Source organism: Eurypyga helias, unplaced genomic scaffold (genome assembly GCF_000690775.1).
Source record: "Eurypyga helias isolate BGI_N326 unplaced genomic scaffold, ASM69077v1 scaffold2970, whole genome shotgun sequence".
NCBI lineage: Eukaryota > Metazoa > Chordata > Aves > Eurypygiformes > Eurypygidae > Eurypyga > Eurypyga helias.
Genome location: NW_010223610.1, coordinates 1 through 24675, shown reverse-complemented (window position 1 = coordinate 24675; position 24675 = coordinate 1). Strand labels below are relative to the sequence as shown.

General features: G+C 50.9%; 1 protein-coding gene across 1 annotated transcript in view; it reads left to right on the top strand.

The window, feature by feature from the left end:
- Positions 1 to 23207, top strand: part of LOC104517059 (gamma-aminobutyric acid receptor subunit alpha-3-like) — a gene marked incomplete at its 3' end in the record, with an annotated part of 46154 nt that extends 22947 nt beyond the window's left edge. The window contains exons 3-6 of the mRNA XM_010161642.1: positions 6167 to 6234; positions 9756 to 9976; positions 19392 to 19474; positions 23064 to 23207. Coding sequence (XP_010159944.1) covers positions 6167 to 6234; positions 9756 to 9976; positions 19392 to 19474; positions 23064 to 23207 — 516 coding nt within the window. The remainder of the gene's footprint in view (positions 1 to 6166; positions 6235 to 9755; positions 9977 to 19391; positions 19475 to 23063) is intronic.
- Positions 23208 to 24675: the final 1468 nt, after the last annotated feature.

Genomic DNA, 24675 nt, shown 5'->3' with positions numbered 1-24675 from the left:
CCAGCCTGCTCCATCCTGGGCTTAACACAGTCGCGGGCTCTTTGGGCATCCCCCTGCTCCGGCATGGGGTCCTCCTCGGGCTGCAGGTGGGTTTCTACCCCCCCATCACCCTCCATGGCTGCAGGGGCACAGCTGACCCTTCAGGCTGCCCAGCAGGTTGGGGTTTTTTCTCCTCTTTAATGTGTTATCATATACCACAGTCGCTGACTGCGTTGGCCATGGCCAGTGGTGGGTGTGAATCGGAGCAGGGAAGCTTCCAGCAACTTCCCTGGGGGCCCTCCCCTACACCCACACCCCCACACCCACACCCCCCAACACAGTGTGGAGTCAGCTTTATCCCCTGGCTGGGCTGGACAAGCCAAGGAGGCATGAGGAGCACTGCAGTGATGCTCACTAGAATGTTTCCCTCTGTGCTGCTGTCCCTGAGATCTCCAGCAAAAAATGCAAGAAAAGCGTCTCTCCTGGGAGGGGGAGAGTCTCGCTGGCCTTGCATCAGGAGAGCAGCCATGAAGGCTACGTCAGGGGTTTCTTGCATGTGTTTGGTGGTGTAGAAGCTGTCATGTCTGCATTTCACTGCTCTGCAAGGAAAGCTGTGGGGAGAGGCAAGGTTACCCTCTCCCCTCGGGCACCTACACCTCTGCTTGTGCCACCCTGTCCTCTCCCAGTACTGGCATGGCAGTCCCAAGGGCAGTCACACAGAGGTAACCCTGTCCCACGCCATCCAGAGACGTGCTCTTCCTTCTGCAGTGCCTCTTTTCTTACTGAAAGGAGACACCACTCAGCTCCTACTTCCCAAAACAAGGCAGCACCACAGGTTAAGTGGCCATCTGAAGAACCAAGGTAGGAATTGGCAGAGGCAGCAGCCCTGGTGCAATAGGCCCAAAGCTGCCAGGGTGAGAGGAGAGACCTGAGCGTGGAGTTTCTGGCTGGGCTGTGGTGTGCCACCTCCGAAGGCAAGCCCTGACCGAGGCTGTGGTGTGGCTCGGCTCCGGTGGGCTCAGGGGGCTCGTAGCAAAGGACGTGGAAGCCTCTTTTGTTCCAGAGGCTAAAATTGGAAGGAAAATTACATCCCCCAAGAGAGAGGCTGAGAAAGCAAAGAATGAAGACTTCTGTGTGCAGCTGCAAAAATTGACTTCTGCTGCTTATTAATTAGCCTGGCAAGGATTTGGGAAAAGGCGTGAGGTGGAAGTTGGTAGTACATACCCACTTCTTGTGTTTCCCTTCCCGGGGATGCTGGGTTAGGTGTAATGCATCATCCTGTCCTGCGTGCTCGCTTTGGGTTACGTGACGTGGGGAACAGCTACGCCGCGTCTCCTCTCTCTTCATGGTGACACTGCTGTCACTGCAGGCTGGTGGGAGTCCTTCCCAAATAATTTTGTGTGTTTGAGAGGACACTGGAAAGGTCCTTGGAAGAGGATCACTGAATAAGGGGAGAAACATACAGCCGAGAAACTCGTGAGCAGAGGCTAAATGCGGTTGCAGTCTAGAACAGTGTGAAGGGGCATTATCAGATTGTTAATGCATTCTTTAGGTTGTGACCACTGTTGGAGATGGGAGACGGGCTGGCTGCAGTCCAGAGCAGTTCGTAGGGAGCCCAGTGCAGAAGTACCTACCTGCAGGAGCTGGCCTGGAGCACACTGAGGGTTTGTACCTGCTGGGGGCAGAAAAGCCTGAACAGCACTGTCCTCCTTCCTAGTCTCAGCCATGCCATCACACATGGAAACACCAGCACAGACAGGCTGGTCACCTCCGAGCTCCCTTAGGTCCCAGCATAGCCCTGAGGCAGAGCTGGAGCACTGCCATGCGGAGCACAGCCTTGAGGAGGTCCCCATCCCCGCGCTCATCCAGCTTATCTCCGCGATAAGGCTGTGCAGCCTCCCTGACGTCAGCGCAGCAGCCAGGAATCCCCTGCACGAAGCCGCAGTGGCTTCGCCCCTGTTTTTATCGTGCCGATCGTTCGGGAGCCTCCAGCGCTCAGATGCAGGCACATCATTTCTGCTCACTTGCGGCATAGCCTCTGGGAACCCCTGCCTGAGAAACGTGACTGCGTTCAGCACATCCGCAAACCTCCAGAGCTGAAACACAACCGTCCGAGTCGATTGCATTACGGCTGAGATTCCTAAATAAGCAGCACTTGATGAGTGCAGCGGGATGTTTAATAAGAGCCTCCTCAGCCCCCCGTGCCCCCCTGCCTCCCATAATCACAGCCCTACAATCCACAGCCGGTGAGGGGAGAGGCAGCATCATTTGTATTCCAGCTCTGCTCCTGCTCCTAGTGCTTCCAAGAAGCAAGTAAAAATAGCACTCCGTCATTTTGTAAATAATAGCTATATCCTCGCGGGCCCGGGGAGTCACGAGCACTTAAAAGGGAGATTGCGGGAAAGGGGGAGCATCTGCCTTGAGCCAGGGCCAGGAAGATGGGGCACAGGAGCTCGGAGGGGGTGCAGGGGAGGGTGGGTGAGGTGGAAACCCTGAAGCACCTCAGCAGCAGCCGCTGCTGCTTTACAACTTCTGCACACACAAGGGAAGCAACCGACCCTGCTGGCGTGGGGCTGGGGGCAGCGGGGTCCGGCCCCCGCACAGCGCCAATGGGGATGTTTATCACCTGCGCCAGCAGCCAGGTCGGGCATAGCAAGCGCTTGGAGAAGGAGAAGGGTAGCTTCTAAAGAGCAGGCAGGTGTAGGGAGTGCCATGGTAACACTGTGGGAGGGGATGCTCCAGCTCTTGGTGTACGTTTGCATTGCAGATGTGCCCAGCTGTGGGGGTTTGAGCGGGCAGCCTTGCCTGGCAGGCAGGGACACGGCTTTCTACCCTGTGGGAGAAAGGGCAGCTCTGATCGATCAACAGCACCCTGTTCCTGCACACACACTTGCTCCAGATGGTTTTAGAAACACAGTTGTGCCAAAGCTTGGGAATAAGCTGAGCCTGTGAATGGGAAAAGCCCCCAGACAAGGAAATCAGCCTCCGAAAAATGGGTTGGGAACATGGCATGCCACTGGGGTCTCTAAGTTCTGCCCACGTTCAAACGTCGAACCTGAAAAACTCTTACTGTTCTAGGTTTGTGTCAGCCTCAGGGTCTTTTTTGCTTTCCTGGTCCCCAGGTGGCAGCAGCTTGGGGCACGGTGAGGCTCAGCAACGTGGCAGGAGGGTACTGGAGCAGCGTGCCAAGAGCAATACCCAGCTGTTCTAGGGCAGCTGGAGCTAGGCTCTGGTCCTTGGCTTTCTACCTGAACCCTGTTTGTGCCCCCAGCTGTAAAACAGGACAGGCAGCATTCTCCTGCCACCCCAGTAGAGGCTTGAAGGTTCAACTCATTTGTGCATGTGAAAAGGTTTGAGTCAGAGGGAAGGATGATGCTAGGAAAGGAAAATTGCCGTTTAATGTTCTGTAAAAAGGTCTAGGGAAAGTGCTTAATCCTCCACTGTACCCATCCTTATTAAATCTGTGGTGAGAACTGGGCAAGACAGCCAAGCTGCAGCGTGACTGAGGAGGTGAGGATTTCCCTGTCATGTCTCTGAGTGGAAGCAGGAGATATTTCTCTTTCAGCTTTCTCTTGCTGCAAAAGTAGATGCAGTTTCTTCTTGTTCAGGCTCCGGTTGGGTAAGTGTGAGGGTAAGGAGCCGGGAGGCTGGCTGAGTAGCTCCTGATTTCTCTGGAGGAGAAGGTCTCACCATCGCGGAGCTGATGAGCTCAGGCAGGGCTGCAAGCAGTGCAGATGCTCTTGGGCTGTAAGATCATGAAGGAAGCGAATCTCAGAGGCTGGAGCTCACCCTGTTCTGCTGGTGTTTTACTTATCTCTGGATTTCCCAGCTCTGCTGAAATCCCTGCTTGCGTAGCAATGATTCAATTTCAGAAATCCCTTCGGATCACAGCCAAATCCTGCCCTTAGGAGCACATATTAACAGGGAAAATTCAGTCTGGCTTTTGCCATGAAAGGTGCAGGGCGCGCATTTTTCTAAGTGCTGGGGGACATCAATAGCCCAGCGACCGAGCCAGCCCCCAGCTCGCCCCTGCACCAGGCTCTGCCTTGCAGGCCCACAGTGGTCCCACGGAGTTTGCGTGGGGCTACGTCTGCAGTCTGGAGATGGGGGATCCTCTTCAGACCTGGGCTGTAATTAATAATTAATATTAATCAAATAATGGTGTTTATTAATGGCATTATCTTTGATTGGACTTGCCAGTAGATTGAAGGGGCAGGAAGGGGGTTCTGGAGCTCTGTGCCAGCCAGGTTACAGCATGAAAGGACATAAAGGCTCGTGTAAAGATGGCAGGATTCTGTGTCAAAAGGGGTCCAAACCTCCTCATCACTTCCTGATCCCTTCCCTCATGCTTGGACCCTGAGGATCACATTGTAAAGCATGGGTCCTTTCATGGACCCCTGCCCTCTGCCCCCCGAGGTGCAGGGGGCAGTTCATTCTGCACCTCACGAGGGCTGGCTCCTCTGCCCATGGGCGGCCACGGATCCTGGTCAACCGTGGCTGTGAATTGTTGCCGTGGACAAGCTGAATGCCAAGAAGGGAGGAGGGGAGGGGAGAAAGAGTTTGTGTTTTCTCGAAAACCTAATTCGCTTTTTCTCACCATGTGTTAGCAGGAAGAGCCTCGCTTCACTTCATGTTCTGCTTCTCTGTGTGTCTCATCTGGGGATTTGTTTGGAGGGAGACAGCAAGAATGTTTAAGTCTTACTTAAACTAGTAACTCATTTTGTTCAGGATGATGTCTCATTGGCTTCTGAGTGTTTCAGGAAGTGTACCACATACACATTTCTCTTTAACCTTCTTTTTATCACATCAAGACGAGATCAGGGGTTACTTATATATCACACTAATATCAGCCATAGGCTGCATCAGGAGCTTTCCAGGCATAGTAACTAAAGACGTCTATATGTATATTTTAGCCATTAAGGAGAAAACCCTGCCAGAATGCATTATCTTATTTTTGGATACAAAACTTATAAGCACAAAAGTAGGCTTTATAGGACTGCAAAATAGCTGTCAGGGGACAGAAGGATTTCCATAACTGAATTGAGCAATAGGCCATCCAGGCTACTTGCAAAGCTGCTGCAGTGGCCAAAATGGGGTACTATGCATAAAACATGAACTCTTCTTTGGGGCTCTAAATTGGCTCTTTCCTTGAGAAAGCAGCTCTGAGCCAGATAATGCCATACAAAAGGAGCACAATGGCTTGATCTGTCCCTAAAGTGGTGAAGATTTATGGTAATGTAGTGCTCAACTCAGGGCACCTTATCCATCCTTTTTCAGTACAACCCAGTGGGTAGAGCGTGGGACCATGAATCTGGCAAATCACTGTGCCTTGATTTCCCTGCAAAATGGGACATCAGTAGAGATTTCAATTAGGAAACACGCTGAAAACATAATGAACACAAGGATGAGAGCTGTATGTGCTGTCAGGCATGAATAATACCTGCTGGTGGCCGTGTTCTGCAAAGCACCTCGGTTTATCTTTCCCTGGAGGCATGGGGCTAAGACTGCCCCTGGGTTTTAGCACTGGGGGCAGGAGCTGGGTCTCTGTGGTTTTGTGGGGCAGTGGAGCTGCTGTTAGCGTCCGTGAGGGGGGTGCAGCCTGGGATGCAGGGGAGGGTGTGATGCAGGCAAGTAGCGGCTTTGTGAGAGCAGCCGCTTGCCAGGAGCAAGGCACTTAGGAGAACAGCAAACACGGTGGCAGTAAAAGGCAATCAGAATATTGATTCTTTTTATATACAGATAAGCCTGAAGCTGTAAAGGGTTTCCTAAAACTGGTAGAACATTGCTAGGCTGTTTATCAGGCTGGGAGACACAAAGGGATTTCAGATTAAAAGGGGTTTGAAAGCAGCAGGGCTTACCTCCGTTGAAAACGCGGGGATCTGCACCGCGTTATGCATCGCGTGGCCGCACGCGTTTTGTAAACACGCATTGTCTGGCTGTGTGGGATGTATTCATCCTCGGTGTAAGTGTGGAAAGCAGCAGAGCTACATCAGAGATGAATTTGTCCAATTATCAGCGATAAAATCGGCCATTGTTCAGGGCACAGCAGAGAGCATGGTGCCGGCTTGCTGAGGGCTCGCTGGGGGGGGCAGCTGGCAGGACAACCCACCACGTAACAAACGTTTCCCTGTACAAGAAAATTCAGTTCTTTAATTCCTTTTTTCCCTTTTTTTTTTTTTGGTCCCAGACAGCGTAACGGAAGTCAAGACGGACATTTACGTGACAAGTTTCGGCCCTGTCTCCGACACAGATATGGTAGGTGCCGCTGGCTGGTCGCCTCACGGGGAGGGATGGCTCCTGCAGCCGCAGTGAATGTGTCCCACCCCCGTCACTGGACGGTCTGGGCAAAAGTGGGATTTTCCTGCATGACAAGAACGCAAGCAAGCATCCCAGCTGCTGCTGGGCAGGAGCGCACCACATCATCTTCTGCAGGCAGCGCGGGCCTCCAGAAACCAACCGATAGTGCAGCTTTGGGGGGTCGATGCCTTTGCACTGCTCAGGCACGCTGCAGGCTTTAGGGTCTTTTTCTTTCCTACAAGTGCAGCCTAACGAAATGGGGAGGTCTGCCCGTGGACTGAGACCTGTACGTAGCACACTCCACCCGTTGCGTGCTGTGACAGACACCTTCGCTGTAGCCGGCTTCCCTTGACCTGACTGTGTGGAGGGTGCTCTCTGGGAAGAGGGAGGATGCCAGAATCCAGCCTGTTTTGGTGGCAGTGCCAGGAGGGAACGGTTCACCATCAAACTGTCCTTAGTGCTTGAATCAGAAGGGAGGCAAAAAAGAAAAAAAGAAAGAGTGAACTGATTGCAGTATTTTGACATGTTCAGGGAATATTATTAGTGAAAAGGCCTGAGGTCTGAATTTAGGCTTGTATTCCCACAACAGTTTGTCTTCTAATTAAAACAGGACTGTGGAACATAATTAATGGTGAGCTTTCTCAACAGCGTTTCTTGAGCTCGTATTCCGCGCACACCCGGGCGCACAGAGGAGAGTTGGCTGTCGATGGGTGCTCGGCTGTCCGAGGGTGCCACGTGGGGACAGCCGTGCATTCAGGGCTGAGACCCTCCTGCGCGCCCAGGCCCAGGGGTGACCCGGTGCGGGCATGGCCCCGGGCAGCAGCGGGCAGTCCTGGCCTTGAGGGGAGCCTGCTTTGGGAGAGGGAGCAGGCATTGCTCTCACCAGCTGGGTCAGGCACGAGCGGTGTCCTGCGGCTCTTGCAGCCCCTCCGGAGCAGGGACAGTTTCATTTTCAGTGCTCACGTGGCTATGAACATCTCTTCAGCTGTCCCACCGACAGCCCTGTGCTGGCAAAGCGGAGGAGTCGGGGGAGAATAAAACCTCTGTGTTTCATTGAGGCACTGGCCCCGCAGCACAACCCCGTGGTGTTGTGGACAGAGCAGTCCCTCCAGGGTTCGAAGTTAACTTGATGTCCGTGTAGCCAAGAGTATTACTCTCATCTGAGTTCCCTCTCTATCTCGCTTGCTTTCCCGCTGCAGCGGAGACCCATAATATATTCAGCAATCTTAGCCCTTGGGGAGTATCTGATAATTACTTCCAAGGTGGAGCATATTTGATTAAGGGAGTGTGTATAATGAACTGTGAAGAAGAAATATGAGGTACTGAAAAGAGGAAGGTAGTCGCTGCAATGTGATTTGACAAAACGAATGTAAAATTAGGAAGATAGTTAAGGAATAATAAATTATTTCCCCTTCACGTTCCATGCATTTTACAAATGCATAGCGAATGTGTTTCAGCGTGCCGTTCTGGTGCTGAACGCACTCGGAAACGTGAGAGAGAGAAGCCCCATCTCCTCGGGAAGCGTGGGGAGAGCCTGTTCTCTGCAGTGGTTCCTCTCATCTGGGGAGTGGGGATGTCCCTCCTTCCCTGCTCACATCTGCCTGGTGCTGTCGCTCCCGTCCCTCCCACAGCCATTGCTCACGCGGCAGAGAGCCACTCCTGCGCATCGTGATGCAGGCAGAGACTGTAATTATGATGATGGAGTAGAGGCAGGTAAAGCTGCGGCGCAGAGCGGAGGAGAGCAGCTGGTTGCTAAGCGTGGAGGAGGACGTGTAGACCTTTTCCCCGAGATGCTCCAAGGGACTTCTGATCTCTCTTTCAGTTTGCTTTGGAAAGTAGAGCCTAATAGGACCTGACATACACCTGAATCTTTGGTAGTGAGCTCTTGTAGCTTTGCCTCAGTCCCTGGGAAACTGAAAAAAGGGAAAGTTCAAGGGAGTTTTATCCTTTGGTGGACTCCGGAGGCAGACTCAGTCTTGATGCTTTTGGTCACTCATGTAAGGCGAAGATGAGCATAACACACAACTAAGTGTGCCTCGTGGAAAGGAAGACTTGAGACTGATGCTCTCATGGAAACAAGTATATAAAAAAGGGGCAGAGTCTGAGCATAATTTCTCTTTTTTTCAGGGATGATTCCCTAGCATAAAAGAAGGAAAACAGGGCCTGGGAAGTTGCTGTAAAAGTTCTGCTTCTTTGTTTGTCTTGTTGTGGGTTTTGGTTTGTTTGTTTGTGTGTTTGTTTTTATAGGAACAGGGAGTTCTGAATAAGGTAGCTCTTCTCCTGATAAGGACTTTGCCCAAACCTACCTCCTGAGACTGCACGCAGGCTCATTCCTTTGGTTTTATCCCTTTACTGTGCTTAAAACCACAAAGTGAAGATCACTTCTGTGAAAGGACAGAATATCTTGTACAGGGCAGAGACTGTGGGAATGTAGGATCTCTTTCCTTCCCCCAGCCAGGCCGCAGAAACTTCACACGTGAGCAGGAGTGGCTCTGTGGCCAGGGGGCAGGGATGGATTTCTTTACCAAGACGCTTGCATTCAGGTGCCATCTGCTGCAAAACCTGTAGTAATTTCCATGACCTGTAGGAAACTGATGCGCAGCAGCTTTGAGATGCTGCTGAGAAGAGCTGCAGGAAAGAAATCACTCACAGTGATAAGTTCAGTTGGTCCTGCAGCCTGCAGGCACTCATAAATAAAGACACTGGATCTTCAGCAGCAGGGGAAGAACAGCTGGGACAGACAGATTTTCCGAATCCCCCTTCTCTCTCTGAAAGCCTCGTCAGCTCATGAGATCCTTCGTTAGAAGGAGGAGGCGTGTGTTGTAGAGGTGAGCAGTGGTGCAGCTGATGCTGATGGGCCCAAGGCTGTCCCTCAAGTGCGACGGACCCTCAGAGAACACGCAGTGGCTCAGGTCACAGGGAGCAGCAGTCCCTTATGCCAGGCACCGGGCAGATTGATGTCATTTCGCCTTGAGGTGGCTGTGGAGCAACTTTGCTGCTTGGTCAAGGAGTTTCTGAGGCTGCACATTTTCAGAGATGACTTCTAATTGCCCCGACATCCTGGCCACATTCCATCTCCAGAAACTTTATTTTTGCCTTTTACAATTCCCATGTAGCTGCACACACTGGTTCGCTCCCCTGAAACATCTGGATGAAGGGGGTGGTGGAGCAGGGCTACCTCAGGACTGGCCACTCGAGGCTGTACCGCAGCTTGTCTGCAGTGGGCAGAAACACTGATCGACTCATTTTGGCATATGTGTATGTCATCATATAGAATGGGGTAAATGCCCTCTGTCCTCCACAGATTCCTCCACTGCCGTTAATCCCTACTTCTTGTTGCATAACGCTTCGTGTCAGCCAGCTGTGCCGAAACACAGTGTGCTGAATGACGAAAGAGATTTACCATTTCTTGAAGCAGCTTGTTTCCAATGAAGAGCTGAGCAAAACAAAACTGATTTTTCTCTTCTTTCTCCACAAAGGAATACACTATTGATGTCTTTTTCCGGCAATCCTGGAGAGATGAAAGACTGAAGTTTGATGGTCCCATGAAAATACTTCCCCTGAACAACCTGCTGGCCAGTAAGATCTGGACTCCTGATACCTTCTTCCACAACGGGAAGAAATCTGTTGCCCACAACATGACAACACCCAACAAGCTGCTGCGCCTGGTCGACAACGGCACCCTCCTGTACACCATGAGGTACGTTTGTGTCTCCTGGGCCGTTTTTTTTCTCTACTGCATGGAATGAAAAACCCAATTCCGTGTAATCAGTGCACATCATTAGGAAAAAAAATAAATCACTAGTTTATTAAAATCTGTGCTTTGGAGGTGCCTGGTTTGAAGAGGCCATTGGAAGTTCTCAGATTAACCCAGCCCATGCTGTCCTCAGCTCAGCTCTCAGTGGGAGCCCCGGACATGAGGTAGCCCTGCAGCATGAGACCCCAGGCAGGGATACAGCCTGTGCAACCTCACGGTGAGCTCCAACAACTGGGGTCTTCCTTCTAAACCACAAGTCGTTGTTGGAGAGCCATGCTTGGGCAGTCATCTCCTCTGAATTTCTCAAGAACAGCCCTGGTACATACATTTATCACTAAGCAGCACCAGGTGGAGAGCATGAAGAGAAATGCCATTGGGTTAATTGTACATTTGTTCTGGAACTATTCAGATATTCCAGCATGCTTGTAAGTTATTCACCCACGTAAATAATGTTTGTACCTACAGTTGACGTACTCATTTGCTTTTTGAGGTGAATGGGCTTATAAATGAAACAACAAGCTACTCACAGATGCACAAGAAAGGTACTGAGTTGGTTTTGGAAAGGTGTAAATCTTTGTTTTCAAAATTTACCTTCTCTGCCTTCATCTTCAAGCCAATCCTAACTAATCCCAAGCTTCACTGTGGATTCTGTGTGCTGAGATGCTGCCCTTTCACCTCTGTTTTTTGAGGACCAGACAGAATTTCATAGTTAAGCTGGCTGTGAATCTGCATAGTGTCAGCAAGTTTTACAGCCTACATCGATAAACAATGCTCTGCTTTTCTGCAGCAGTTCTCAAACATGAGCTAATCTTGCCAGTGCCCTGGGGGTTTAGGTCTCCACACATCAGTGATCTCACGTTACTGAGGCAGATGGGGTAAATGAAGGGAGAAGCCCAGCTTGTCTTAAGGGCTCGGTTCTGCTCCCGGCTCTCTGACCTGCGTGTGGATGACTAACACTCCCCCCCGTTTGCATCATTGTCTGAGGGTAAAATATTATGGGAGCTACTGGCATAAGACAGCACAAAAAGGACTCAATTTCAGGGCTTTTATATCATTTCACTTCTTCTTTATTCAGCAAACAGCCATTAGCTTCAGCAAGTTTTGTGTGACCAAGAAAGTGTTGGATGTACTTTTCTGTTTAGAGCTGGGCAGGTGCCAGGGTGGCAGCATCACGAGGCTCTTGGGAATGAGTTTCTTGAAGAAAATGGAGTCATGGGATTTTTAAAATAAGTTCAACACATCCTTCAGTTTAGTTATCTCCCAAAGAAGTAGAGGGGGAGGGGGAGGTCTGGGCCTCCCTTCGGTGTGCTTCTCTCCCCTTAAATGTACTTTTAAGGCTTTGTAAGAGAAGACCCCACTCAGAGATACCCAAAGGTTGAGGGTTGGATGTGAGACCTTTTGCCATGTGTTGTATCGCACAGTGAAACAATGATGGTATCACCCTCCCTTGTTAAGTGCTCTGAAACCTCCTTCAAGGAAAGGGGTGGAAGGAGACTCACGTTTCATGTCCAAGTAGCACATTCATTGTTCCCCCCCATGCCCAGGGGCATGCACGTGTGTCCTTCTCAAAGGAAGGAGCAGGACCACAAAGCCAGTCTCAGCCCCACACAGCTGACATGCAGCGAAGTGCAAATCCCAAAGAGGCATGCTCTGTCCTGCTGCCTTGGAAGAGATTTGGGACTTTCCCCTGGACGAGGGGAGGCTGTTGGGGTGATCCCTTGCAGGCTCAGTCTAGACAGGTACATTGCCATGCAGTTTGACTCCTGAGACATACCCTACTCCTTTGCCTTGTGCCAGCCAATATCCTTGAGGGATCGGCTCTGCTGATGTGCAATTAGAGGCCTGTCTCCTGCTATTTATCCTGCTGTGAAAGCCAACTTCTCTTAGTCCAGGCTTACATTTATAGATGAAGTTGCTCTGGTGGAACAGCAACTCTGACACATGCATCCAGTGAAATTACACCTGTGTGACAATATTTATAGCTCCCGGAGAGAGCCTCTTTATCACTGACCTGAGCTTCGAGGAGTCGCGCACCAGCTGGAGCTGCGCGTCCAGCGATTTCCTTTAGTCACGGCACGGCGCTCGTGGATGGGTGCGGCATCGTGGTGCAAACATCCGATCACTGGCGCCTGGGTGACAGGACGACCTTTGCCACTGCAGCACAAAATTGCATTTCTCTATTCCCCTCTTTCTGGCTGCCGAGGAAGGGACAATATTAGTGATCCCTCCGCCTCTTCCCTGCTGCTCCGGCTGCCTTAGAGAGCACAGGGAACACAGTTTCATTATGTAGCCCTGCCTCTGCAGTCTTGTTTGTGGAGCTCCTACGAGATCCAGGGAGTTCACAAAAGCCCAGGTAGGGCCTCGAAGTGCTGGTGTCAGACCGGAGTACAACGAAGTGGGAATTGTGCGTGGATTTACATAAGGTACAGACAGAAACTGCTGCAGCAGTCTCTCTCTCCGGCTCAAACTGTGTGGGGCACATAGTTCTGGTTCTTCCTGGCCTTGAAGCATATGAAAATAGGGAGAGCTTACTGCTCAGCCGATAGGATTCAGCTCCTTGAATCCAGGCTTTAAAGAGCTCTCCTGCTCTTCACAGGGACTGTCGGAGTGGCATGTTGAGGCTTTGTGGTTATTGTCAGAGGGGCTCCCAGACAATATGTGCTCAAGTTATGCACTTGAAGGATGCTTTCTTTAACTGCCAGGCTGATGCATTCAGCTGCATGCCTGAAGACTTTGCCTCGAGAACCTGTATCGCTAAAGACAACGTGAAGTCCTTAGCACAGTGCACAAGCACTTGGGAAGGAGGGTCGGAGAACCCCTGGGTGAGGCAGAGGCAGGACAGGAGGGGAAGCTGAGTACAAAGGCACCCAGGAGACGAGCAGTCCTACCAGAGCTGTTGAACCCCAGATAACAACCCTCTACCTACTTTGGCACTCTCAGGGGTCTGAGCTTCCCAGGTCGCTTTTTGAAATCACAGTGCATCACCGTGTCTCTTCCAGCAAAGGAGTTGGGTTGTCTTTACTGCCTGTTTTTTTTTAACTCGCGGGCAACTTGTGGGAGCTGTAGACTGGAGCCTGCAGAACCCTTCTGCACAACGGAGGTGCAACCATCATTGCTTCTGCAAGAGCAGCAGCTGGGATGACCCAGCACCAGCTCCTCTGGGTAGTCCGGACAGGCAGATACCGGGCTGCATCCCACATCTGGGCTGATCCTAGACAACAGCATAAATGGACCCAAGCAGATCAAAGCCAGACTGCTAAATGCGGAAGCAGATGGATAGGCAAGATGAGCTTTGCACAGCCTGCTTTTCCCTGCCTTACAGATTCCAGAGTGGATCCAAGGCAGAAGTGATCTGTTTTCCAGGCTTCGTTTTGTGCAGACAGACTTTTGTAAGGATATTGTCCCAGGAGACAGAAATCTTCAGACATCACCTTATCTCTCTGCATTTCTGCCATCATGGGCTGAAATCTCCAGGGACTGGGGGAGGATGCAAAGTGAATTCAGCGCTTTCAGATCCAGCACAAGGATCCTACAAGCAATTTGGCTTTCAAGCTCAAACCCCAGCAATTAAACCTAACCTAGATTCTCACACAGCCTAAACCGTAAACACTGTTTGGCCTGACGGTGGTTGTTAATGAAGCTCCTGGAGGAGAAATCAGGACAAAACTCAAGCAATATCCCTGGCATAAACAAAGTCGGTTCTGCTGTGCAGGGTGCTGTCATGTTTTCGTACCACACATACACCAAGGGATTATTACATTTGCTTCCCAGAAATTGGACTGAGACTCTCGCTCATCCTGCAGCACGATGCAGGTAACGACAGGGACTCTAATGACACATCAAAGGCTTCGCTAAGCTCCCGGTAACCATGAGAACGAAGCTGAAGTGGTTTGTTGTACCGTCAGCCCTGGGAGAGGTATGTTTAGCCTGATTCATGCTTCTTGCCATTGTGTTGAGCAGTTCAAAGGACTTCCCATGACTTTAAAGAGAAAAACATGGTTTCTCTCCTGGATGTTCCACTTTTGGTGCCATTGTGCCAGCAAAGTGAAGAGAAAACGAGGAGTTTGGGGTTTGATTTCAAGACAGTTCTGCATAAGTTATTGCTAGTGCCTGGGACAGATGAGCCAAAGGATGCAACAGCTGGATTGTGGGATTGCTGGCAGCTTGGCTATTTTTCACATGCTGCTTAGGCTTTATAATGACATTTCAGGATTCAGATGTCTGGACCTGATCAGGGCATGGGAGCAATGAAGCAAACCTCCGTGGCTAGCTGGCCGTAAGCTGCCTCGCACGGGGTAAGGGACAGAGATGAGGATTTCTGCAACTGGCTCTTTTACCCAAATGCTGGAGAGGCAGTGGTAATTGCCTGGGAAGCGAGAAACATTCCTCTTAGTTTGACATTTTGACGTTTCATTAAGCAAAGCATATGGTGCTGAGGAGTTCTTTGCCTGCAACAGGAGGTGGCAGGGAAGGCCAGCGGGGAGCGGCGCGGAAGGGGAATGTGGGCACGCTCCTGAGCGGTGATTGATTCTGCAGCTCACCCAAACACCTCTGCTGATTAGCACTCTGCAAGATGAGTGTGTGCAAGAGAGGCTGCGGCGGGGGGGTGGAAGATGGCTGAGGGATGCGGAGGGGCGAGCAGGAGCAAGCGGCACTGCGTGCACTCTGGTGCTGGGGAGAGCCCCTCAGGGAGCCAGCACGCCCCAGCACACACGGGGGCAACGCGAAGAGGTTTCAGGCAAGGGAGAACACCTGGCAGGAAGAATGCCTGTCTTGCTTCCCCCTTCGTCAGGGAAGCTGGCTCCCTTCATGCGTTACCTGTGAACATGCTGACTTGTGCCTGCCAGAAATTTCTGGACCAGCACACAGGGAGCCAGCACGCCCCAGCACACGCGGGGGCAAGGCGAAGAGGTTTCAGTCAAGGGATAACACCTGGCAGGAAGAATGCCTGTTTCTGGACCAGCACGTCTCGCTGGAATGATTTGGCATCTCCATTTTTATTTAATTTCAGGAGACCTAAGATCTCCTTCAGTTGTAGGTGGAGAAGTGGCAGATTAGGTTGCTTTTTCAGTGGTTTGTTGATGGATTTATTGTGTTGTTGTCTACTGGCTCAGCTGATAAAGCACACTTTAGATTTAAAATGTGATTGCCGCATGCCCACACACCTAGGGAGTCATCCAGCATCTGTACAAAGTTGTCTCCTTCCCTTAACAACACTTGCACTTGTTGGCCATGGCCTGGAGAGGGCAGGAGGGTATGGCCAAGGCCAGCTTGTGCCCAGCTGGTCTCTGCTGCCATCCTGGCCCCCTCTGCTGCTCTTTCTGGCAGCTCTGAATGGCACTCAACCACCCGGCCCGCAGTCTGCTGTCCTTTGAGTCGTTCAACCTTATTCATCGTGGCTGCTGATGACAGCCAAGACTGGATGAAAAAGGCCTTTCTCCTTTTTTAGAGGGGAGTTCAGGATGCATCAGAAGGAAAGCACTGATCTGAGGAGAGATACTTTGGAAAAGGCAACTTTGGGAACACCCAGCTAAGAGCCTTTTAGAATAATAAAGTAATTAGTAAAGCCAACCAAGGAATAGGAAGGTAAAAAGGAAAAGTCTTGTGTGGCCTGCTGAGGGAGACAGGGGAGATGCATCAACACTCCTTCACTTGCATGACTGACAGATCTTAGAAGCAAGAAGTCTATTGCAGTTGGAAAGGACACAGAAGGAATCGAATGGTGAGATCCTTGAGGACATGCTTGACAAGCTTGCCAACCATGAAGCTCCCTGAGTGAATTTTGAGCTGACAGAAGAAAGCAGCACAAAAGAAACAGAACAGGAGGAGCAAGGCTGTAGAGTCCACACCTTCCTGCCAGGTTTTCATACCTGCTTCTTGAAATCCTAATTATAGAATCACAGAATGGTTTGGGTTGGAAGGGACCTTAAAGATCATCTAGTTCCACCTCCCTGCCATGGGCAGGGACACCTTCCACTAGACCGGGTTGCTCCAAGCCTCGTCCAGCCTGGCCTTGGACACTTCCAGGGAGGGGGCATCCACAGCTTCTCTGGGCACCCTGTCCCAGTGCCTCCCCACCCTCGCTGGGAAGATTTTTTTCCTGATATCCAATCTAAATCTCCCCATTTTCAATTTAAACCTGTTACCCCTTGTCCTGTCACTACAGGCCCTTGTAAACACTCCCTCTCCAGCTTTCTTGTAGGCCCCCTTTAGGTATTGATCCAGATCTTCATCCAGATTATGAAAGAGAGGTACCAGCGCAAATGATCAATTTGTTCATGGTGGCTTTTGAGTGTCCAGAGGAGTCTCATTCCAACCATGTGCCTGTAGGCTTGTCAAAATCACTGTCAGCCTTTCCATTGACTTCCAAGAGTCTTGGTTGAAGTCCTGAAGATTGGGTCTTCTTCTCCCTAGAGTAAAACAAGCACATTCAGTCCAGAGGTGAAGAGATCAGCAGGTCAGAAAGAGTGAGTTGTTTCTGAGGAAGTTACATTGGCCACACACATTGGTTCTTTGATTGGCTGAGAACGCGAAGCTGGGGCCAGACACAGTGCAAGCAGGACAGTCATCATCACCTGTCAGCAGAATGATTACTACAGCACATAGTGGTCCGTATCCATGTGCATGGATTCAGAGAGGATTGGCAGACTTGGAGACGAAAAGGTCTCTGGTACATTCAGTTGCCTGGATACCTCAGAGAGGATTGGCAGACTTGGAGAAGGTCTCTGGTACATTCAGTCGCCTGGATACAGCCTCTGAATCATGAAAGTTGTAAACCACCAGCTGCTGGGAGCTGACCACAAGGTGTGGTGTGCTCTGAATTCCCCCAGGTCTTGTGCTTCTCGGTAAGTATCCACGGGCCTCCCCCACTGAGGGTGGTGTCAGCCTGCACAGACCCAACAAACCCGCTGTGATTAACCTGGCCAGAGCATGGAGCATTGCATGAGCCGCGGCTGGGCTGTGAGCCCTTGGGACCCCAGAAGGAATGCTGGCTCAACGGCTCAGGCATCAGTGCAGGCAGTCCCCACGGGACGTACGGGGACCGCATCCTGCTGACACTGGATAGCCAAGAGCTGTTCATCAGGACAGAACCCGTCCTGAGTGGGGGAGTTGCTTTTATAGGGACTTTTTCCCCCTATGGGGTAGCTCCTGGGGCACAGTGTGGTGGATGTGCCCAGTGGAGACAGGTCAGTGTCACCTGGCACTGAAAGCAGAAATGAACACGTGCTGCTGTTGCATTAAGGAGCAGGGAGGTGCCACCAAAACGTTGTGAGACAGGGTTCAGAAGGAACCACGTTGTGGGGCAGGGTTCAGAAGGTCTGCAGGAACCTCACCGCTTTCCCATGCTAGTTCATCCAAGGAAAAGGCCTAGACTTCCCCATGGTGCGATCTGCTCTGAGGCACTGTGACCACCGTGACAAAACAGGCACCGTGGAACAGGCTGCCCAGGGAGGTGGTGGAGTCACCATCCCTGGATGTGTTTAAGAGACGGGTGGATGAGGTGCTGAGAGATACGGTTTAGTGGTGGACAGATACGGTTGGACTGGATGATCTCTAAGGTCTTTTCCAACCCAGTGATTCTATGATTCTAAAAGGTCACCTCCCAGATATTCCCAAAGGCTGGTTTAAATGGGATTTAAACCCTTGCTGTGGGCACTGCAGTGGCTCTGGGTCACAAAGGAGGGTTTTTGCCACCCAGCCCTGCCCCATCGAAGTTACAGCAGCTTCCAGCTCTGCTCCTCCACTTCTTGATTTAATGCCTCTGCCTGTCCCTCGCGGGGACGCCAGCTTTCCTAGACCCTCTAAAAGCAGCAGACAAGGCTGGATGTGGGTCTGAAATCGCAAGGTTCATTTCCTCACCTGGCAGAGTGAGTTCTCAGCTGGCAGCGAGTTTTGAGCACAGCCTGGGCTGCGCTCGCAGCCGATGGAGGAGCTGTGCGGGGATGTGCTGCTGCCCCCAGCGCAGGTGCCGCCTGTCGCAGCACCATGTGCTGCCTGCTGCCCCCGTCACTGCAGCCTCAGACATCGCCAGCCTCCTCCAAGACACGGTGCTTCTGCTTTGTTTCCCCCACAGGGGTTTTTAGAGTGATTTGTCAAGTACTTGGTTTTGCTCACCAGTTTCTTTTTATGCCAAGTTTAAAAAACAGTCCTTTTTTTTTTTGTAGAGTCATTTAAGGTTTGTCCCCCTGAAATAAATAACCTTTATTTTTATTTCCTTTCTTTTTTTCCCCTCTTTACTTTTAACAAACAAAATCTGAACCCTTTATGTTTTTCAGGGTTTGTTTTGCATTTGACTAAGCATCATTATTTTGTATGAAGAATAATGTTACCTGAACGTTTTTCCGTCTGAAGGAAGCTTTCCACCGTGCTTCTTGACCTGAGTTTTGCACAGGCCACCTTCAGCTTTAGGTCTGTGCATTTGCCCTTTGCATCTGCCTGTTGCTCCTGTCGTGGTTTATTTGTTGTTTTGCTGAGCCATCAGAAGTGCGTCCCTTTTTCTACAAACGGACCCTTCAGAGAAGATTGTATTAGACGTCTCCTGGGAAGCCACCTCTCCTGGCTCTCCCCCCTAGGCTGCAGGCTTTGCAGTACTTCAGGAGGAACATGAGCTTCGAGCTACCTTTTTTAGAGCTTTTTAGAACAGATCCTTTTATACCTGACCCCTCGTTCTGCAGCACGCTGCTTTTATGGTTGCGCCTCCCTCACAAAACCGCTTCCTGAGGAGGTATCCTACTGGGATTTGGTGGAGTGCACATGTTGTCCTGCACCCCCCACCAAGCAGCCCCAGGACAGGCAGCTGTTTGTCTGCCCACAGCATCCTCTGCAGTGCCACCGGCGAGGGAAAAGCTGGGGCAGGTGGGGTGAGGTGCCCTACGTGCACAGGGGTGTGTTGGTGCAACACCTTCGTGGCTCTAAGTGCCAGTGGTGCTGGGCTTCCTGACTGAACCATCTGCCAGCCCTTGGCTCCTTCCAGACCACTGGGAAGAACAGGCCATGTTCCCTGGAAGCCCCTTCCCTCTGCTTCCAGCATGGTCCATGGCCCCAGGCATTAATGAGCTCTCTGTGCACGGTGCGTGAACAAACGCAGGGCTTTGGCAGACTTGCTGATTGCGCTGACCGGATAAAGATGAACTCAGTCGGTAGGATTGAGTTTGTACAATGGGAAAGGTGGCCAGATCTGTGTGCCTGCTGTTCTCTCCACAGCTGATGGCCTTCTGCCTGGAGACCGGGAGGCTAGTGACCACACTCTGGCCTCGGTCGCCTTTGATGGATGCAGGGCACAGGCGCCGTGGCAGAAGGGCGAGGTGGCAGCCACCACAGCCGCGTTTGCTATCATGCCCTGTGTTTTGTCTTGTAGGCTGACGATTCACGCAGAGTGCCCCATGCACCTGGAGGACTTCCCGATGGATGTGCATGCTTGCCCGCTGAAATTCGGGAGCTGTAAGTACCCTGATCAGCCTCTGGAAGGAGGTGGGTAAAGAGCTACAGAACAGTCCTTTGCCTGGCTAGTGTTTTCCAGTACTTCAGTAACAGTGCTACTGGTTATTGCTAATGATAATGTGACCAAATATTTGTTTCTGGTGTCTCATACATGCAATTCCTACCATCATGAGAAATGCCAGGAAGCAAATCTGTGGCCAAGTCAGGCTCACAGAATGGGTTAGACACCTGTGGTTTTACTGTAAGTTTACTAGGGAGGTGGGAAGAGCAGCTTCCCATTGCCTTCGACGGGCAGGGCTGGCCTCTGCAGCCGGGCCGGCATTGGTGGAAAACTCATGCACTTGTCTTTCATCACAAGGTGATCCTGGTGGGATAAATTTGGGAAGATAGCAGTGGTGTCTGCTGCCTGGTGTCCTGTCCAGCCTCCCTGCGTGACTCCTGCCAGTCTGGGGAGAGCCTGAAAACTCTGGTTGCTGTGGCTCCATGCTCCAATGGAGCTTACAAACGCCTTGCTCCTCTTTGGTCTGTCAGGCAGGCTGCTCTCAAGTAAAAGGCTTGGAAACTCTGGGAATCTCAGTCCAAACACCCAAGGGTACTTGTTTAGGGAAAATCTGCAGGATGCTGGTGAGCTGAAAGCTGCTCCCAGGCTCCCAGGCTTGGAGCTGCTCATCTGCCTGGGCTTCCCATGCCCTGCCTAGGAACAAATTCCCTCTTCTCTCCTGTATTCAAGTTAAATTTTTGGTTTTCCTGAAAAGTGAGTGGGTACCAAATTCCAAGCCACTGGTTCACCATAATGTGAAATAAATTTCCTAGTCCCACTCCGCCTGGAGTGTCCTCCAGGTCCAAAGAACTGAGCACCACTCTCAGTCTGTGTCTGCATTAGATGGAAGGGTTACCACTTCCAGCTAAAGAATGAGCCCTCACCACTGATCTCCCTTTTGGACGCTAAGGAAACAGAGAATTCCCAGCCTTTCTAAACCGATACTTCCTTTCAGTAGCCATTTGGGAGTTAACTAAGGAGAAAGTTGAAAAGTTTGACACTAAAAGAAATCATGTTTATCATGTGCATCTGCTCCTCTGCTTCATGAAAAAATGCATCCATAGAACTGGGTTATTCAAAACTACTAAAATAAAGTTATTTCTTAGGCAGCACCTAATTAAATGTGGAGCTCATTGCCACAAGAGATCACTAAGGCCAGTAAGTAAAATAGCAAGCCTTAGAGAAGGATGAATTATTAATGTTAATTGACCTTGTGAGGGGGGGATATAAAATCTCATACCTCAGACCTAAACTCTGGGATTATTACAAGACTTGCAGGGAGGCAGATTACTCCACATCTCATTGCTTAGTGTGTTTCTTGGTGAGGAAAAGATACTAATGTGCATATGTCTGCTGGAACACCCTTTGGGGTTCTGGGTATTTATACTGATTTGGCCTCTGAATGATGAGAGTTTTGACACAATCAGCTGAGAGAGCTGTCCCTGATTAACATGAGTACGGTCTTCTTTAAGCACCCATCTGCATAGCATCTGAGCTCACCTCTGCTGTGCTGGAGTACGATTAAGCTGGTGTTCCCACCTCAACAGCTGGAACCTGCTCATTTGCAAGAAGCTTCGAGTGGGTCAGATTTGCAAATAGAAGGACAATGCCAAGGCCTGAGTTTGCCTCAGTGACTGCCTTCCAGTGATCCCCACAACCTGAATGGCTATCAGTGGCCTCCTACGCTGCCATGGCAGCCACCCAGAGGGGGAAGGCAGAGAGCTTTCAGGAGAAGTAAGCATATCCGGCATTTCAGCTGCCCACCTGCACCATTCCTTGGACCAAGAGCAGTGAAGATGATGGCTTTACCTATCCCTGTGCTCCCTAGAAGATGGATGTAGGCAGCAGGGAACAACTGTTCCCAAGGAACAGGACGTTTGTACAGCTGCTGGCTGAGCCTAGGCTAGCAGAAGATGTTGCTGAAGTTACCAGCCCCACCAAAGGTCAGAGCTGTCCTTGTTTGGGTTGGACTAGACTGCATGGCAAGTGAGGCATTGGGCAGAACCAAACCAGCTTCATGGCATTCAGGGTGTTCCAAGCCTGTGTGCCGTGCTGACGTGACACCAGATACACGGCCAGCCCAGGTGACCAGATACATCGACGGCTGCGTTCTCAGGGGCGATGGCAGTGAAGCGGGGGACACGTCTCCCTTGTAGACTGAGAGTAGCAGTGGGTGAAGCGTGGCTGCTGGAGCAGAAGGTGCTGCCCATCAGGGCAGAAGAGCATTGGCAGAGCTGTACAGAGCCAAGCCGGAAGGAGGATGGAGGTCTCCAGAAGCATGTTGAGAGCTGGAGGGAGGGGTTGGGAAGGCAGAATGTTGCACATCAGATGAGAGGTGCCAGTCTGTATCAGAAATACTTGGGCAGCACACTGTCATGCTGAGAAACATTGGCTGATCATCAAAACCATTTCCTTAACTTCGCACAGCGCCTGCTTGGTATTGAACAGGTTTGCCAATGCAGGGTAACAGTGGTTGGTTTAAAAAGATCAGAGAACACAATCTTCCACAAAGCAGGAGCTGAGACATTTCTGCAGTAGACCTGACCCCTTGCTTTACCTGACACCAGCCGAAGAATTCCTTAATGTCCTAATAGGAGAGGCTGGTGGTAAAAATGAATTAAAACTTGTTTTAGTGAACTTTGTTCTTTCCTAAAAAACTGGTGCAGAGTGGGTATGGACAGGAAGCATTATGGGGAGAAGTAGCTCCTAATAGAATCTGGAGAGTCTCAATTTTTGGATACCATAGAACTGGCAAAACCAAGAGTGTGCGGGTGCTGTTGGGAAAGGGAATGGCTATAAGGACAAGCAGGAGTTTGGTCACAAAGGCTAGTGAAGGTGATGGTGACAGTGTGTGTTAGAGAGAGGTGTTTACATATGGGGAGTTGGGCAGGTGGGATAGAGAGGGAACTGGCAAGCCCCAGGGAGGATGCCCTGGCCCTGAGCCCGGCGCTGACCCCGCGCAGCAGTCCAGCGGCACTTGCCTGCTGTCCCTTGTGACGTGCGGGCAGGCTTTGCTCAGCGCTTCCCTCCCTTGCTGCCCAGCGGGTTGGCCTGGAGGCTGGCAAACACAAGGTTGTGCAGGGGAAAAAGCATCTGAGTGAGGGTAATATTTTTAACTTTTTCTCCTTAACCTGAAATTCAACCCCATTTGCATTTAGCCTTTCTTGCCAGCTGCTGCCAGCATGGCTCCCGGTCCCTGGCAGGGCAGGGCTGTGGCTGTCCTGCTGCCCTAGCCTGCTGGTCTCCATGCCTTCCTATCTTCTCTCTGCTTGGAGCCAGCCCCTGCAGAGTCAGCATGTCAAGGGGACAGCGTGTCTCTCAATGACAGTGCTCTGCCCCCTCTTCCAGCTCCCTTCCGAAAACCCCGGCTCCCTCTTGCTCATTTGATTTAACAGTTGCTGAACTGCCTTGGTCTCAGGCCATGCTTGGCTGTGCTCAGCCATGTGGCTCTGAGGAATGCACAGCAGGGATTAATTTGGCTACAGGCTCATTTTGGTATATTTTAGGTCAGGCAGAAGCACAAGCCTCATTCTTCTTTCTCCTCCACAGATGCCTACACAAAGACGGAAGTGATCTACACCTGGACACTGGGGAAGGATAAATCAGTGGAAGTAGCAAAGGGTGGATCTCGCCTGAACCAGTATGACCTGCTGGGCCATGTTGTTGGGACAGAGATGGTCCGATCCAGCACAGGTACTTGTGGGACCACGATGTGATGCGTGGGCTGAGCACACTGTCAGATGAGATGGACCCATGGGCTTTGCATGCCACGATTTAGTATAATTATAGAGACAGTACCTGCGGGCAGTGAGCACCACAGTACTTCTCAAGCCACGTGCCGTTGGAGAATATGGCTGGGGACATCTGGAGCAGTCACCAAGAGGCAGTAAAGGGATTAGCTTTGAGTGGTTTCCACAAAAAGAGCCTTATTGCCCATACCCTCTAAAAAAACTGATTTCAAGCACCTAAGAATGATCTGTTGTGTGGAAAATTTCCCCCACCTTGCCCAGCTGGTTCTTGGTACTGTGGGTTCATTTGTCTTGGATCCTTCTCCAGTCCCTCGGGAGAGCACTGTGGGCAGGGGAGGCAAATGTAACATGATGTTCAGTGTGATTTTCACTGCATCTGCTTGCACAAATATTATCATAGCTAATAGAAGATTATCCCAAACAAATGTTTCCTCTGATTAATGACCAGTATTAATCATCTTTCTCTCCCATCTGCTGCTCCTCCCTTCCCCTCTGAGTCCAGGTACTGATAGCTTCTGTGATCTCATGTGTGTCTCTCATCTTTCTTTTTTTACTTCTCTCTTCTTTCTTTTTTTTTTTTCCCCCTTCTGTATGCACCAGTAGTTCTCTCATTTGAAGATATTTCCTCTCTGGTGCACTTGATTTTAATAGTGTCTGTCTCTAACAACTCATATCACCTCCCTTGGGGAAATGTGGGGAGTCCAGGGAACTAAATGTCATAATATCTTGCCCATCTCTCTACTTAAGTTGTAGTAAAATGTACAGATGAATAACCTGAAGTGGCAAGAAAGCTGCTAAAGGCTCCTGTGTGTAATGATTTAGCAGAGCCATGCTCACAACAAAAAGGCACAATAATCCAACAAAATATCCAAAGCTTTGAGTGGAGGAATAGGGCATTGAGGGAAAATAGAGACAGCTGCTTCTTTGGTTTACAGCCCAGACCTTTAACGACAGAATTTGCCCTGATTTCTGAGATGGTTACAGTGAGGAAAGGTGGAATATTTTCAGGATTGTCAGAGAAAATAAAATCCTTCGTCCTGAAATCCTACTGAGGCACTGTTAGGATATCTGTAGGCTTAAGGGATCTTACCCACAACGTAAGGGTAAGGGTTTCCGTTCCATCGCAGGGATGGGAGCGGGGTCAGGAGAGACCCCCAGAGGCGTCTTGTACCTGGGATGAAACAGGGGAAGCCTATTGCCAGGTTGTTTATTGGCACTGATTTCCCCATGTCCCACAGCCGTTTGGTAGTGAATTAAAGAAGTCTCCAGAGAAGCGTTTTGGAAGGACAGACGCTACGTGGACGTCACTGCGGCTGCGCTGGGCAGGCGCCTGGCGTGGGACAGCAGCCGCGTGCGCACGGGCATGGCGTGCGGAGCCTCTGTGCAGCGTGCTGCGGCGGGCACCCCTCCCT